The 18,413-nt window shown below is 33.2% G+C and overlaps 1 protein-coding gene across 1 annotated transcript in view; it reads left to right on the top strand.

Annotated features, from left to right (window-relative positions):
* Window positions 1–1,036: 1,036 nt before the first annotated feature.
* Window positions 1,037–18,413, top strand: part of LOC149804431 (dimethyladenosine transferase 2, mitochondrial-like) — an 80,342-nt gene continuing 62,965 nt past the window's right edge. Inside the window, exons 1-4 of the mRNA XM_089940258.1 lie at window positions 1,037–1,124; window positions 7,450–7,661; window positions 12,706–12,774; window positions 16,855–16,949. Of these exons, the coding sequence (XP_089796384.1) occupies window positions 7,505–7,661; window positions 12,706–12,774; window positions 16,855–16,949 (321 nt within the window). The 5' untranslated portion in view covers window positions 1,037–1,124; window positions 7,450–7,504. The remainder of the gene's footprint in view (window positions 1,125–7,449; window positions 7,662–12,705; window positions 12,775–16,854; window positions 16,950–18,413) is intronic.

Raw genomic sequence — 18,413 nt, forward strand, 5'->3', positions numbered from 1 at the left:
TTTGTCTTTTTTGTTTTGATTTGCGTTGTTGTTTTCTTCCTCACACACACATAACTGTTATCTTTGTTTTTTGTTTTTGTTTTTTTTTTTGTGTTTTGTTTTCATATAAGATTATTATCATACGCATTTACCATTTAAAGCCACTCACAACCCTACAATGTTTTCATGGTCCTTTATTTAATGTTGCGCGCCTTGTGATTCTGACTTGTTTGCCATATAAATAGATTTAATTTACACTGTAAAGAATTTAAGAAATATGAATATAGCGCGTCTAGGTTCTGACTTATTCAGCGTACCACTCCTTATCATACTGAAGATTATAAAAGAGCATTTAAACAATTTCAGAAAATGAATGTTGCTGCCCTGATTCTGACTTAACAAGTGTTCCGCTATTTGTTATATAAAAGTGATTAAATTGGAATTTGTTCAGTTTTAATTTTCAAGCGTAGTCCGATAAATCAACCCCACAAATCTGTGTTGATACTGATGGACGATGTTGTGGAAAATTAATATCATCATGGGTGAAGGGCTGATTTATCGGCCTAACTATGGCGCAGAGTGTTTGCATAATTCTAGCTACGATGTCGTAGCCTCAACTTGATTTGTTCTGTTGTGTCCACGAGGTAGGAGTAAGGGTACTAATATTAGTACTAGAATATTTCATGACGCAGCGAAACTCGCATATTTCATTAAGTCATGAACATTAATCGTATTTCTATGTGATTTTTCAAAGCCTTTTTTTTTTTTTTTTTTTTGTTCTTTAAATTTCTCATATTTCTTGCCTGGCCTGTATTAAGAGGGGAAGATTTCCTTCCATTGTCGATTATCCACAAGGGAAAATACTCTACCAACCTTATTTGCTAATTATACAAAGCATAATTTTACTACTTTTGTCAGCAAACGAAAATTGATCTATGTTTTGATTATTACTTTATTTAATTGTAGCTATGTATTCCGAGTAGCTGAGGAAGTTGTTTTGGGACAGTCTAGTTGTGTTTTGGGGTTAGTCTTTGGGTGTCAGAGGTAACACAACTGCGGACCAGCCAACAATATGTCTGCTTCCGTAGGCAACAACACGATATTGACATAGAGTTCAATTTACTCAGTAACTCAAAGTATAAAAGGTGATTATCATTCTTAAATGATGGACCAATCTGTACCAGTTTGAAATATTGTGCAAAAGTTAAAAAGTCATCCATTTCTTATAATTATCTACGGTCTGAATTGTTTTTTTTTCATCTATAAATCCTAAATACTTAAAAATGAATCAGTTAGCAAACTGATGACTGTTGTGACTTATTGCAGGGTGGAAAAAGTATTGTTATGTCGATTCCCATATTTAGGGCTGGGTCTGCAACATTTTTCAATGACTGCCATATATGGGTAGTCTCCCTAAACACAGTAATGGACAGTAATGAAGACGAAAATACTATTATGTAAGAAAAATTACAGGAATGGAGTAAATTACTGGAACTAGTTTTATACAATTTATATGCAGAAATTGATTATTGTTTTTGTTCAATCACGATTGTTATTTACAATTTTTTCCTGACCACATGAATCACTATTCCTCTGACTTTATCATTCTTTCATCCCTTTCATTTAATTCCATGTATGTATGTCAACTGTCTTGACTTTTTTCGAGACCTCAAGCATGTGTGTTCATTAATTATGTTTATAATGGAGTAAAACTGGTAACTTTTGTCCAATGCATTTGTTCTGTATACAAACGTGTGATCTTCTGGGGGAATCAGATATGTATAACAAAATTTATATGTTGGCACTTGTGAATGGTATATTACTAATCTGTGTTATCAAATAATAATATCCAATAGACATATATTCCTTATATAAGAAGGTTGCAGTCAAACCAAAAAACAGTTTCCTATTCACCGTGTTAAAGTTTTCAGTTTTGTGGACGTTTGTGATATCTTGGATGTTGTCAAAATGGAAAAAGGAAAGAGCAAGAAACAGTTTCATTGCGGTGACTGTAAGAAAGCTTGTGAGTCGGGCTGTCTTTTATGTGAGGTATGTCATCTTTTGAATTGCTTATATATTGCTTAGTTTCCATTTAGTGATCTTTAATATATATCATTATTATTATATCATCCCGGCAAATTCTTTGAGCTGTCTGTACAATCATTCATTTGAATATGCAAACCTCCTGTTATCTGTGTTTAACATTAAACAGTATCTACATAAAATACATAATTGCCAATAAAATGTATCAGTTGTTGCCATTTATAATAAACAGAGTGCTTCAATAATATGCTTTCAAATGTTAAAAGGAAAGATGAAAGAAGCGATTAGAATTATAAGTAATATGATCCCAAACGTATATATGTCCTGTTTATGTAATGTTAACAACATCACATGTAAAAATTAATTAATAACAGTACATTTCTTAAATTCAGTTAAACTTGGTAAAGTAGATGTTTTTCAATATTAATTGCATTTTATCATTAGCTTTATTACCAGATTGATTACTGTATGTCAGTGATTGCAAAATGATGATTTTTAGTCTTTAAATTAGCATTCTATCTTTCCGTCTTATAACTGAGTCTTTGGTAAGAAAATTTCACCAATTCGATGTTATTTGTTGCCAATTGTATACCGGTATGTATTTTGAAAATGGTCAATGTAATGTAGTAAAATCAATTTAAAAGAAGAAAATGTACTGAATGTCATAATAACATTTTGGGTGATGAATTCCATTTCCTCGATAATACATGTTCTCTCTCTCTCTCTCTCTCTCTTGTAATGGTATTCATAAATCTCAGCAACTTTATTGTCAGATGATACATGATAAGCATATTAGGTATTTTACTGTAGTAATGCATTATGCTGTTTAATTTTTTAAATGATGTCGGTAATATGCTCCCTAGAATTATAGTTGAATTGTTGTTTTTAATCAGGCCGTTAAATAAATCATATTTTATCTTTCTCATAGAGTTTTATATTTAAACTCCCAAAATTATCCCCTGGAAATATTACAAGAGAAGATTAACTATCTTCTCATTTATTCTTTCTGTATATCTATATTATGTATATTATTTTCAATATACTTGATTCTTTTAAAAGCCCACATCACAAATTACTTTTTTGTGTTTATGTCAAATCTTAAACCATCTAATAGATCTAAATTAGATACACCCATGACCTTCCTAGAACTAACTGTATTAGCATCATAAAATAAAGTTATTATTATTATTATTATTATTATTATTATTTTACATACAAATAGACGTTAATAGTTTACCCATTTCAATTTATGACTGCCAGCAGTTTGCATCTATACATTTTGATTCAGGTATGTGATTCTTGGTTCCACTCTATGTGCGAAGTGATAACAAGCAAAGACTTTAAGACCTGGTCTTCCATTGATGAGGGATACATCTGTCATTAGTGTCATTCTCTAGGAGGCAAATGTGATTACTTGATGGGTATCACACGACTTCAAAAAGTAATGAATTATTTTATAAGGATTTAATTGTTTATTTTCTAGGCTATTTGATAAGTTTCTCCCAAACATTTATAATGGTCCTATTATTAGACTTGTAATTATATAACCTCGATTTCAATTTCTTGCAACTTTTCAGGAGACCAAATATATTTTTGATTGTAATGATCTGTAATTTTAGGAATCTGTAAAGTTACTGAGACTTACTGAAATTTGATTTTTAGTCAACGTGTTTACTTACTTAAATATAGTTATATGTGTACATGTCTTGTATTTATTATTGCAGAGTACATGTTGGATTGTTTCGTTTTAATCAATATATCTACTTTTTAAAAATGATAAAATTACCAGTATATTAGACATCTGGTTGACATGAACTATTTCATTTTTATTGGTACATTTATTATATTTCATTTTGATCTTTAAATAAATATCCTCTCAAGAAATTCGTGGTAGAAAACCTATGTTTGAAATAGATATTCTACAAAATTATAAATGTTTATAATATTATATTTTTCTTTTTCTCATTACAACAGGCTGCTAAGATTGGACTTGAAAAACTCAAAGCTTCAGTTGAGCAGGAGGCTTTGTTGACTGATGAAAGGTATTGTTCTTGCGAGTATGCTGAACACCCCAGTCTACCAGTAGATGCAATTGCTGCTGACATCTTGTTCTGGTACCATGCTGAAAAAGGAATACCATTAAGAACAACTGGGGATGGATACTGTCTTTTCAGTGCTGTCTCAATCTTAAACACCCTTTTCGGTGATGAAGGAATTGCACAGGCCGATAATTCTGTAGTATTAGAAGCAAGAATAAAACATGCAACAGATGTCATTTTGGAAAAAGTGTTGGGTTTCCAGCCAAACTTTGAAAAACGAATGCTACCAATACTGAAAGATCATGTTAACTATCCTGCGAGGGTAAAAAATGTTGATGCCCACTGGACAAATAATAATGCAGAGTCTGCAAATAATATCATGAAGATTGGAACCAACTGGAAGCAAAATAATATATCCGATCTGATAGACATACTACAATCGAGTGTCAGTTACCAGTATAAAGATGCCGAAAGATCATTGATTGGAGGCAGCAATTTCAAGCTGGCATCTAATTATATGCATCACAGAGTTTTTATTGACGTGTGGTGTCAAGAAACAGAAACTGAATGAGAACCAATATTTAGAAAGTTTCTCAAAGACAAGGGTACAAATAAGTTAACAATAAGATCGACAAATGGTAAAATCAATATACCAAAGACACCTTCAGGAGGGAAAAAACCTCACCAGAGAAAAAGGATGAGATCTGAGCGGAGTCAGACTAAAACAAAATAAAAAAGGTGGATAGTCTTAGTAAAGAATATATATATATATATATATATATATATATATATATATATATATATATAGAGAGAGAGAGAGAGAGAGAGAGAGAGAGAGAGAGAGAGAGAGAGTTGTTCAAGTTTTGGCAATATTTTAATTAAAGCATATTCTGTGCACTAATAAAACAATATCACAACCACATTTGTTATTTATGATTTATATATTTAAGTCCGTACAATAAAAATTACAATATTTAATGTACATTAGTCTAATTTCTTTCGCAATATTTTTGTCCCCATTACTGTCCATTACAGCCCATTACTGTCCATTACTCTCCATTACTGTACATTACTCATACTGTGTTTAGGGAGACCCTGTATGGGGGCTGGGGCTGCAACATTTTTCAATGAATGAGTTTGGGACTGCAGCATGCAAAAGCCTATGGAGAACCAAGTGTACACGGTCTGGTTGCTTTACCCTTGTTTATGATTGGATTTAAGTCTATGATCAGAGCAGTAAGGTGGAGTCCAGTCAGTGTGCCTGTATTCTAATGTGTGAAGATAATATTGTAGGGTTTTGATGCCCTAGAACTCAAAAGAATCATAGTGTCCTTCATTATTAGTGGGAGCTGCAATATCTTAGCAGAGCATTAGGCGCATAATCAAATAGTCACAGGTTCAATGTCTGCCCAGGGTAGGGTGGGTTGGCTGCATTGGCGTGTCTCTGGGAAATGCACTTGGCATTACCATCTAGGAAATGTACTAGGCACCCACTTTCTTGGCATGATAGAGCCTATAATTTGTTAAAACTACCATTAAAATCAAGAAAGAAAAAAACTCCTTATAAAGTGGAATACTCCATAGGGTATAGTGTTATATATACCTAAGTGCTGGTAGCCAGATAATTTACCAACCTTATTCTGTTAGAGAAACCAGTACCCACATATCCCCACAGAGAACCTCTTTCACCCCAGCACCACAACTGTTACTTTATTTTTTTACCTGCTACTTCATTTGTTTGGAATACCCTGTGCCTATGGTACTTTGTCATTCTGGTCAGAAGAATATCAGCTCATAGAAAAGTTATGCTTACTTTGCTACTCTTGCAGAGTTCTCCCAGAAAGTTGTGAAGATGTGGTGGGAAACATACAGCAGATTAGTGTTCTTACTGTTTACTTCACCATTTTATTCATACATATATGATCTCTTCTGTGTTTGGGGTGGGGGTGGGCTATTTATTTATATGGAATACAAATAAATCAGATAGGTTTTACATTTTAAAAATCCAGTGGGATGGTTGAACATTGAAGAGATGTGATAGGGCTACTGAGGTATAATGGCAACATCAATTAATGTTTAATGTGATCCAGAATATGTATTGGGAACAGTTCAGCTGGCATAGGGACCATTAGTGTGCATTAACCTGTGAAGAACACTGTAGAACAATGAAATTGTGTGGCTTTTTTGTGGTGTTAATGCATCATGTTTCTCGTAATAAGTGCAAGGAACCTTGTTCATTGTCTGGAACAGTTTTTGTGCTTATCATCCAAGAATCTTTCCATAGCAAATATTTACCAAAATGTCACAAAAGTTAGTTTATTATCAGGAATAGACTTTCTCGGGAAGGATGATGGCATAATTAATTTGTGTTGCTTAAGGTAATCCACATTTGTAAAATCAGTGCTTACCATGCATTATGAAATGGCCTAGTCATTAAATTGTGACATGGTGTATATGATGCATTATGAAATGGCCTAGTCATTAAATTGTGACATGATGTATATGATGCATTGTGAAATGGCCTAGTCATTAAATTGTGACATGATGTATATGATGCATTGTGAAATGGCCTAGTCATTAAATTGTGACATGATGTATATGATGTCACTTTTTTACCTCTGTGGTTTTGTAGTACTATCAGGTCTAAGCGAGATAGGACATAAGATAAACTGGTTGTAATATCTCTCTTTTTAAATAATGCTGGAAAAAATTCACAGTTAATAATTGCAATAACAGTCATGTGAAAGAAAGTTATAATGTCAACATAAGTATGCAAGACCTTTTGCTATTTATATTCTTTGTCTAAAATCAATTGCCTGGGCTTTCTGTTGCAGACAATGAATGTGATCAGAATAATTGTGTGATACTGAACAAAAGATTAACTCACCTACATTTCCTTTTCTATGAGTATTTAATAAGAGGTGTCTCTGGTCTTCAGTCTGTGTAAATATGATGACTCTTAATTGTTGAGCTATTATTTTATGGATAATTAGTCGCATAGTATTTTTTCATACTCCTATATAATAATTCCTACTTGGAGATGCTTATTTAGTTTCAAAAATGCACACCAGCTTATTAATTTTTATTTGCTTTTAGGGTGCTTGGACCCTTTTTTATTAAACATAAATTTTATACAAAGTCAAATACTTCCCCATTTTATAAGTGATGAGTCATAATAATTCAAAGTAGGTTTCTAAACAAAGCAAATATGGTTTGGAGATATTCACTTTTAGAAGTCAAATGGAACATCAGACAATAGTATAATCAAGATATGATACATGGAATTTCATGGCAGTATTTGATAGCACCAAGATACAACCTCTAGCTTTTGAATTTCATCTACATGATCAATTTCTTAGACAGTGCTTCCCTTGGTTTTCTATTTCAGCCTTCTGTAACATAGGCAAAATACCCGTGGGCAGCTGTTTTTTAAAAATAATGAAATGCAACTGAATGCCCTTTGCAGCTTCCATTCATTCTTTAAATGGGGCATACTGCAGTCTCGAATCCTGTCTGTTGCAAGGTTTTCCTGCCAGGATCAGCTGGTACTTGACAGAAAATACAGAGGAATTTGCTATATTGAGGATGCAGGAGTTGCAGGTACAGTGGATTAAAAGCCATGTGTCATTAGAAGCAGGTAGCAAAGGGATTTTCCTGGTCCCATCGATGTCTCAATTTCTTTACTTTAATAACAGTTTCTTTGTTTAACATGGAATACCCTCAGATTTCACTTCTACTGTTTTAAATTCACCTTTTCCAGTTTCTCCTTTGAGACCAAGTTCTGTGTTAATAAAGGGCAAGACTCGAATCAGACCAGTTCATAAATGTGATCTGTGATTTTATTTCTCTTTGAGAACTGAAATGAAAGAAAATGTTGTGGAAGGAGATACAGACCACACGCTGTTCTCTGATCTAGACTATGAAATAATTTTAGCTTACCTGACTGTAAGCCAAGTATGCTTGTATCATAGACATATTCATTTGTGCACTGTCTGCCCTTTATAAGTAAGCTTATATGCTCAGTTGTGTGTTGTCTGCCATTTATAATGTGCTGTTATAGATCTTCATTTGTGTACTGCCAGTCCTTTGGCTTTGTAATCTGCTACTTATAGACATGCTCAGTTGTTTGCTGTCGGTGCTTTTTAATGTGCTACTGATAGACATGCTCCTTTGTGTGCTGTCTGTCCTCTATAATGTGCTACTGATAGACATGCTCAGTGGTGTGTTGTCTTTTCTTTATAATGTGCTACTGATAGACATGCTTAGTGGTGTGCTGTTTTGCTCTTTATAATGTGCTACTGATAGACATTCTTGGTTGTGTGTTGTCTGCCATTTATAATGTGCTACTGATAGACATTCTTGGTTGTGTGTTGTCTGCCGTTTATAATGTGCTACTGATAAACATTCTTGGTTGTGTGTTGTCTGCCATTTATAATGTGCTACTGATAGACATTCTTGGTTGTGTGTTGTCTGCCATTTATAATGTGCTACTGATAGACATTCTTGGTTGTATTGTCTGCCATTTATAATGTGCTACTGATAGACATTCTTGGTTGTGTGTTGTCTGCCATTTATAATGTGCTACTGATAGACATTCTTGGTTGTGTGTTGTCTGCGTTTATAATGTGTTACTGATAGACATTCTTGGTTGTGTGTTGGCTGCCATTTATAATGTGCTACTGATAGACATTCTTGGTTGTGTGTTGGCTGCCATTTATAATGTGTTACTGATAGACATTCTTGGTTGTGTGTTGGCTGCCATTTATAATGTGCTACTGATAGACATCCTTGGTTTTTCAGTCTGTCCTCTATAATATGCTACTGAGAGACACGCTCAGTTGTGTGTTGTCTCACCTTTATAATGTGCTGTAGGGCTCAAATTTAACAAAAATTTCTTTGTAGCCAGAAGGACTAGTATACTGAGAAATGTACTAGTCCTGCCAAATCTTTACTAGTCATGTCCACAAAACAATGTCACAAACTTGTATTGAGATTAACACAAATTTTATTTCATAAATAGCATTATCATATGAAATGCAGAAGTACAGAAGGATAAATCCTGCTTCAAATCATCATTCAGTCAGTTCATATTTCTTGTTTCTAAAGATAATCTGGATCCAATTCCAGACGGGGATCCAGGTGTCCTTTCTCGTCCTCCACCTGTACTCTGGGTCCATATGGGGTTTGTTCTGGTCTTCTTACATGACTCCCTGAAACATTCCACAAATGTATTGCTGGTGATGGATCATATGTTGGAATATCATTTGTATGGAACATTATAAAGAGTAGATCTGACAGAACCCATGGTCGCAAACATGATCTCCAGTTGCTCTTCACCATTTTCATCTCTAAGATACCCCTCTCAGCATCAGCAGAGTGGGCTGGGATTGTCAGGATATGGTCAATCAATGCCAGGATATTCTTGCAGTCAGCAGCACATGATTTTACAACTGTGGGCCAAGTCTGCATAAACCCTTGCTTCTTTCACACCTTTGATAAATTTCTGCCTTTCACTTTCAGCCATGTAGTGAGTAAATGTAACAACCTGTTTATCATTCCTGTAAGTCTCTCCAACACCAACTCCTTTCATCTCATCCAGCTGACACATCCATACAAAATCAGTTATGGTCTTCTATTCTTTACAATAGCATGTGCATTTCTAAACAAATTAATGAGCTGGTCAAACACATTCCGATTTAACCTTTCCAAGATTTTACCAACGTTTGATTCTTCTGGTGGTATATGCATGGCTGCGTTTCTCTCTGAACTCTTTTTGTGTTGCTCACAGCTTTCATGTACGTTTACCGATTCAGTTTTAAAGTTCGAACAACCCACAACAAAACTGGATGTTTTCTCTGTGTTTGTTTTTGCAAATTATGTACATCTGTTACACCGCATAACGTTCCTTATCATAATTCAGCCATTCCCTGTCTTTTATCTTCTTCTGAAATGTTCAGTTACACTTGTCCCTATCATAAGAATTATTCCTCTCTTTTATGTCATTTTCATTCAACTTTTGCTTTTTTCCCAGTGGCTGAACACCTATAAAACTCCACATTTTGCCTGTCTTATAGGGAGGGAATTGTGCCTCGTTTAGAAATACGAAATGTTACAGTATAGCTGATGCGAATTAGTTAAAGTAAGGAATGGAATGGCACAGTGTCCTTTATATAAGAAAGTCAGAGCAAGAAACACATTTCAAAACATGCCTTTGCCCCCCCACCCCCCAAATGGCCTCTCCCTAATAAAGGCTTGATTTCAGTGGATGTTCTGCATGATCAGAGCAGTGGCTATTGTAAATACTGTTATAAAATATTAGCATCAGAAGATAATATTAGTTTCAGTTTGGAAAATGTGTGTTCCTATCAAACAAAGCCGCCTGACTTGGCATGTTGTATTTAACAGCTCCAATTACAGTCTCTTCATTGATAACATAAGTTTAGTAATTGTTCCTAATTAATCGGACCTCAGTGTATTGTTGAAATGAATAATAAGGCAGAAATTTTTTAAATCTTAGATGCCCATGCTCAGAGATTTTAATTCCCATCAGATGTATGGCATTCTGCTTGGATATCTCCACGTGTATTTAATTATTTGTTTATTCTTGTAATGGAAAAAATATAAAAACTATTCTTATCATCATAGAAAAAGTAGTTGTTTGGAAAGAATGTGTCAATAACTTAATCATAATAAATTGATCTAATTCTTATAATTATTTTGATGCAGATGTAAAATATGCAGTTTCCCGTTCGTGACTGTAGGAGCATTTGGCTAGCAATCAGAAAAAAGAAAAAAGAACCTTAAACAAAAGAAACATGAAACTAATTTCCTTGAGTAGTTTTTGCCATGTTCTTTTGTGTGGTGTATCGCTTTGTAGTTTGTTACTGTGGTCGAGAGAATGAAGTGTGATACCATGTCATTTTTTCATTTAATTCATTCTCAGATTAATTAGGGTCAATTACCATTAATAATGGGACCATAGTTGGCACTGTTAAGTGAAATTCACAAAGTCAGATGGCTTTTTGTTATAGAAACATACCTTTTCGAGGCAGAAATTGACTTCATCTTCTTATGCTAATATTTTATGACTGTGTTTACAATGGTCATTGCTTTTATTCTTTTGAACATCTGTTGAAGTCAAGTCTTTATTAGGGAATGGCATAAACAAAGGCTGACTGTTGACAACCGAAACTTACTAGCCCATCAGACTATTCACATTATGAAAGTTACTAGTCCGACAGGAAATCTACTAGCCTCGGGCTAGTTGACGACCACTAATTTTGAACTTGTGCTACTGATAGACATGCTCAGTTCTGTGCTGTCTGCCCTTTATAATGTGCTACTGTAGATGCTCATTTGTGTGCCATCAGTCCTTTAGCTTTGTAATGTGCTACTGATAGACATGCTCAGTTCCGTACTGTCTGCCCTATATAATGTGCTACTGTAGATGCTCATTTGTGTGCCATCAGTCCTTTAGCTTTGTAATGTGCTACTGATAGACATGCTCAGTTCCGTGCTGTCTGCCCTTTATAATGTGCTACTGTAGATGCTCATTTGTGTGCCATCAGTCCTTTAGCTTTGTAATGTGCTACTGATAGACATGCTCAGTTCCGTACTGTCTGCCCTTTATAATGTGCTACTGGGGCCTTTTATTTTTCCTACAAAGGTACTGATCTGTGATAATATATGTCTGGATTACTAAAAATTAGACACAGAATTGGCATTGGGCATAATGGCATCAAAGCCCTTCAATTTTTGCACAGATGATAACAATCATAAAACTCAAGAGTTTGAGCCTGACATTTTGTTTCAACCAATCACAAATGACAATTTTATAAGCTTGTTTCTGATTGGCTAATGGTGGAAACTTGAGCTTAGAGTTGTATGATCTCCTGGTCAGATTGGCAGAGCATCCTAGCATCCAGAGTCTCCAAATATCTTCCAAATATCTCAGCAGACTTTGACAAAATTTGAGAGCATGATGACATTAAAATCTTTCAAATACTCTGATCCCTCGTGTATTTGAACAACGTCCCTTGATATAAGATGGTAATTGGGATTCCTAAGTGTCTGACACATTATGTATTGAACTGCCACATAATGAGAAAGATCAATTGCTAAGTAAATACAGTAAAACCTGCCTTGAAAGACCACTGCTATGTGAGACCACCTGTCTTAAGAGACCATATTCTTAATGCACAAATTTATTGATTATATAGGATTGTGGCCTGTTATGTGAGATCACCTGTCTTAAGAGACCACATTCTTAATGTACAAATTTATTGATTATATAGGATTGTGACCTGTTATGGGAGACCACCTGTCTTGAGTGACCATAATTTTTGGCAAAAGAGGTGGTCTATCAAGATAGGTTCTACTGTATTTAAAATGACATGATAATTGGCTGAAAAAGGATGAAGTTAATTCATTTAAATTTGCATATATTATATATTGCATTACATTGTTGACAGATTTTAGTTCAAAACATGGCAATAGAATTAGACATGATCAGTTATTTCTAAGTGGTGATATTACAAAAACAATAAAAATTTATGAAAAATATGTTCAGATTAATTTTAATAGAAAGGGAAGCAACCTTGATTATATATTACAAAATCAGTGACCTTGTATAATACTATTTCAGAGAAGGTCATGGAACTGGTGCGGGAGAACCAAATTAATAAATCCAGTGTATTGATTATTACCAATCAAGGTAGGTTTCTTTCATATATTATTACAGCTTTGAAATCTGGATGCTTGTTCCATTTTAAATTTTAAATACATGTGACAAAACCAATGGTTCAGCTAGAGAAAGATCAGGAAATTATCTAAATTTGGTCATGAATTTCGAATTTTGACTTCATTGGGATTTTCTTTCACCTGCTCTATTAGCATACAAATGGACAAAAATGACGTCTGTTGAACAGAATTTCCATTAGTAGTATCATTATGGGGCTTTTGGATTTCAGTAGCTAATATGCCTTCTATTCTCAATGATGTTCTACTTTTACCCCAATTGCCACACACAAGTGTATGTTGTACGGGGCAGTTGTTACGTTAATTTAATTTTAGTTCTTTTTCTTTTATTTTATTTCATTTATTTCATTATATGTTATTGTAATGTAACATTGTATGTTTGTCACAACCGGTCCAAAATCAAGTTTATTTTCTACTTGACTTGAATATTGATTTTTTTATTTTATTCTGCAAACAAATAATATATAGCTAAAATGTTCTCTGTGTGTATTGGTTTAATATCAGGATCATTATTAATAGAAGTAAATATGTTTTTTTTGGTCTGTGTCTAAGTTATTGGAATTCCCCTACAATTTACCCTGTGTATCTGACATTATCCAGGTTATATATTATAGTTTTAGTAACCGACTTTCTAATAATAACTAGCATTTTATTTTGTAAACATTAAAAATTTTCTTAAAGGTTATTTTCCATTAGGTAATTTTTTTAAAGTAAATGTTAATTGTGACCCGAGGTCAAGTAGACTATATATTCTTGATACTGGAAAGATTATTCATTTGTGCTTAAGATCTAGCAGAATCAATTTGTATTATTGTTGTATTCAGCAGTTCATTTGGCTGTAATTTATTTCTTCAAATGTTTCAATTCAATTAATTATTCTGGAAATACAGAGTGCTCATTAAAAAAAATATATTCTTGGACAGGGACATTCACTGGGATCTGTAGCGAATTCAGATCTGGAATTGTATTACTGCGTTTCAACAAAAGACTGTTGGTACAAAAAACAATATAGGCCACCACAGGCACATTAACATCTTCAGCATTGGACTTAATTCAGAACTTTAAATTATTAGGACTTGTATCTTTAATTCTTCAGTTGTATTGGGATTTAATTCACAATACTGTAATTTCTTTTTTTTTTCATTTTCATTTTGTATTTTAGGGAAGTAAATTGTTTGTTGAAGTTTACAAAGCTTGTTCCTTTTCACTCTATTTCTGTTACTTATTTTAAGAGCATAGTTGCATAACACAGTAAAAAGAAATAGTTATAATGCAAGCATGAAAGATTTTATGTAGGAAAACTGGCTAGCATAAACCATGTACATGTTATAAAAAAATTTTAAAATACAATTTCTAACTCTTTTAAAAATATAATTGTTACACTCTGTAGTCACATAATGATTTTATAGAGCAAATCTGCCAGTCATGTCAGTAAAGTTTTATGTGTGGATTCCTTTTCTGTTTGCCTAAAATGTTACTAATGGAATAGGTTATTGATTGCTACTCTGATGTATAAAATATTCTTGTGATATTAGTTTTTTGTGTCCCAATCATTTTAGCTATTTAATATTGAATGTGGCAGAGATTTGTGGAAATACTGCAGCATATCTATAATGGCAAAATATTTGCAGATTGATGGGCATAGTATTATGAAAGAATTTATGAGTATATCCAATTCTGGGATTAGATTACAAGAACACTGGAGTGTATGTAATGTTAGATAAAAAATTAAATCTGTTTTGTTTAATGTGTCATACAGATTTGTCATAGAGGCTCAAACAGTGTTGTATGATTTTCAAAAAGATATCTGCTGCACATTGATTAATTAATCAACTTGGGGATGATCTTGGAATAGAAGAGATATAAATTTGGTCTTTCTTATAATAAAAATTATGGAAAGTCATGTGATATTGCAAAAGCAAAATTTAAGTTGCTGTCATTGACTAGACCACCTAGTATAGTAATAAAACAAGTTGTTAATACTCTAATGATATTATTGAGATAGTTAGTATAGTAGTAGGAATGAAGATCCAAAAGGATAAATAGGAGAGATGTCTTCATCATTTTAATATATGAATCACCAATGACACTTTCACAGTGATAAATGTCTACAATAGTCAGTATACAAGCACTTGCAAGACATTTTTTATGATTGGATTTCATTGTACAAGAGGTGGTAATTTATGAGTTGGTATAATATCTTGTACTGATCCGTCTGCAGTGGTTTGGCCAAATACAGAATTAAAGAAACTTATATTCAATTACAAAAATCAGTTTGACAGTAATCCTTAATTGATGCAGCCTGATGAAAAAGGTTTGTTCACAACATACTGCCCAGAGTTTGGAAATTACTATCACAGGTGAAAAGTATTTTAGAGTGAATGGCCATACAATTAAATATTATCCGCTGATAATAACTCTGTATATTTAGTAAGGAGTACAAACACCTGAAGTCATGTATATGGTGAATTCAAAACATACTTGAAGTGATTATTATGTCTCGTTAATGTAAATGGAGTTTTAGAAATATTATTAAGCATATATTGATGATTAGATATACAGCTATATGTTTAGATAGGCATAAGCAAAGAATGAAAAAATATTTCAGATAAGGAATACATCATAAATTCACCCCATATAATCTTTGGTCACTTTATGCAGTGTATGTACATAGGAACAAAAACTGCTGGTCGTTGCTTATCATGTTGAGTGGGTGCAGGTTCATTCTAGAGAATTTGGTCCAATAGAGCTATCATCCCACCAAAATTTTAAGCAGGGTCATCAAGAATTGAACATGGACCACTACTTTTTTTTAATCACAATTCAGTTTGTGATTACATGAAAATTAGGTAATAAATATATCCCCCATATTTTGTATTAATATTAAAATGTGATTGATAATTAATCTATTAACATTTTATTTATTTCTCTACTCGAGAATACAGTTAATGGTTTTGGGCAACAACACAATCCACAAAAATTGGTATCCCTCAAAAATTAGTGAAACCATATTATATATGTGAAGACTATCTTTGGCACTGGTGATTGCAACTACATGTGATTCCAATAGGAGGAAGAGTTTACTTGTGCTCTTTTCCTTTTTTGGGAGGTGTTATGTATATCTATAATTTCTGTAAATTTTCATGACTAGCTGGCAGTGATTATCTTCAGGTAAAATTTTATATATGCATATGTTCTATTTTAAGATATTAAGAATGTAAAATTGCATAGGATCTATAAATAGATGCTTACTTACGTATTGACTGATAATAATATTAGTGGTAAACATTATGACAAGTTTCAGGCTGTTTCCCATTGAATGGATTTAAGTCAGGTAGGTTCTTAGAAGAATTAAGTTTTTTCCCATTGGATGGGCTTGGTCACATGAATAGTTATTTTAAAATATTATTAAGATCTGTCACATTGTGCATATTGTGACATATAGGCATAAGGTGAGAACTGAGCAATCATATTCATTCCAATTTTGGATTCATTCCTTTTTCAGATTCTTATTTCATATGTTGAAATGAGCCAGCAGATGTGTTTAATGTTGTGTTTAGATAATTTGACGAAAACATTTATTAGGATTATTCAGTAGAACTACAGAGTGCTCGTTGGACTAAAACATCATTCTGGGACTATTGTGACTTATTCAAAGAAAATCTGGACAACTCCAATTTGACACATCAGGACTGTTCATGGACCAGTTTATTCGTGAATCTGAAATTTATATGGAACTTTTCATTCTTTTTTTTTACTTTAATAGAACTTTTTCATGATTTATTTGGATTCAGTTCATAATGCTGTAAGTTCCTCTTAAATGTTCATTTATAACATTGATAATTAAATTGTTAAGTTTTACAAAACTTGTTGGTTTTAGTTTTTCTGTTACGGTCTTGTAACAATATCTAGTGGTCTTTTAAGTTAGCTGAGCAAGATGCTCTCTTATAGAGTCTAATTTATATGTGTGTGTACACAGAGAAACATATATATCCTTTCACCTGGCTGTGAACTATAGGTTTTTGTTTGTTTGCAGGATCAAATCCTAACATCACCAATGCTGCACTGAAGGCTGGCTTTCCAGATATCATTTTTACAGAGAAGAATATTGAAGATCTAAAAGGACATTTGGTTGGTAACTTCTTGTATAATTTATTTTACTGCTCTCTAATGAGGAACAAAGCAGGAAGAATACTGACCCATATCTGCTTGATTCATTGGCAGTGTTGTTCATTCTGTTTGGGATGCTGTAATATCACTTATTTTCATGGGTACCAACTTTTGTGGAATTCATTGTTGCCTCAGTCAACAAATTTAAACCATGAAAACTTAGTAAAACTTAGTTCCATATAATAAAGAAGGTAACACCCCTCCCCATTGTCATGCAAAGCTGTGAAATATCAACATCATTTCTGTAATCTGGTAATAGACGTTAGCTTGTACATGCATTTGTTTTATTTTAACCCTTTAAAAAAAACAGAATTATGATGCAGTTTATTTTGTTTCACTTCACAAATATTTATACAGTATCTGGTATATGTAATTTCCACTCTGCCTTAAATTAATTTGTTGACATAAGTAAGGATAGAGAGAAATGGGTAATTCATAAGGTATCCAATTAATAGTATTACTTAAAATGAAAGAAAGAGTAATAGATAATACTAGTATATGAAAATTAGATTTAATACTTATTCAAATCTATTCTTCAGTCAGGTGAAACTGTTGTTAAAATTGTTAACTCCTCATGAAACGTGTCTCATTTTACTCTTGCGTTCTTAATCTCAATGAACAAGATGACCATAAATTTCTAGAATTATTGCTTGAAGCATAATTATTAACAACACAATATATACGGTGATTTTTCTTACAAGAGAATAAATCAAGATTTTGTTAATAAGGTCTGCTGGTACACACAAAAAGTTTATCAGGTAAATAATCCAGAAATTATTGAATTAATCAAGTCTAGCTTTCTCAAAGCCAAAATTTCTCAAAATTAGGTCTGGACTTGCACATAGTTTGCATGAGCTGCAATTATCCATTGGCATGAATTGCTTGATTGAAAAGTTTTAACTGAAGTCTAGAGATTGAAGTTCATACATGAGGCAGACTTGAACAAAGGAGTCAATCCATTGTTTTTTAGTTTAGTTTGCACCTTTGTACCTTAATGGGCTCAGAACACCAAAATTTCTTAAAGCTTGCTAACTGCATCAAGCATGGGACAGTTGGTCACATGTTTGGTTCACATATGAAATGATGACATTATCAAAACTGATGGGGATCTAAGTTGAATTTTACCACTCTTAAACCAATGTGTTAATGCCATGATCATAAGAAAGTAATTGATGGTGCAGCACATGAACATTGTTTTAGGGAAAAGATCAATCACATGTACTTGAATAACCAATTAACTTGGTGGTGTTGGTTTGGTCAGCTCCCTGGATGTTGAGTATAAGTGATTGATCTTGGCAGGGTTTGATTTGTACTCATACAGGTGGTATTATTGCTGTAATCATTGAAGTGACCACTGTTTGTTGTTTCCATGGTTTTGTTATTTTGTATTCTCAGTTTGGGATATTTGTAGAGGTTACTGCACAA

The sequence above is a fragment of the Sinohyriopsis cumingii genome, chromosome 2 (genome assembly GCF_028554795.1).
Source record: "Sinohyriopsis cumingii isolate HCF-2022 chromosome 2, ASM2855479v2, whole genome shotgun sequence".
In the NCBI taxonomy this organism is placed as follows: domain Eukaryota; kingdom Metazoa; phylum Mollusca; class Bivalvia; order Unionida; family Unionidae; genus Sinohyriopsis; species Sinohyriopsis cumingii.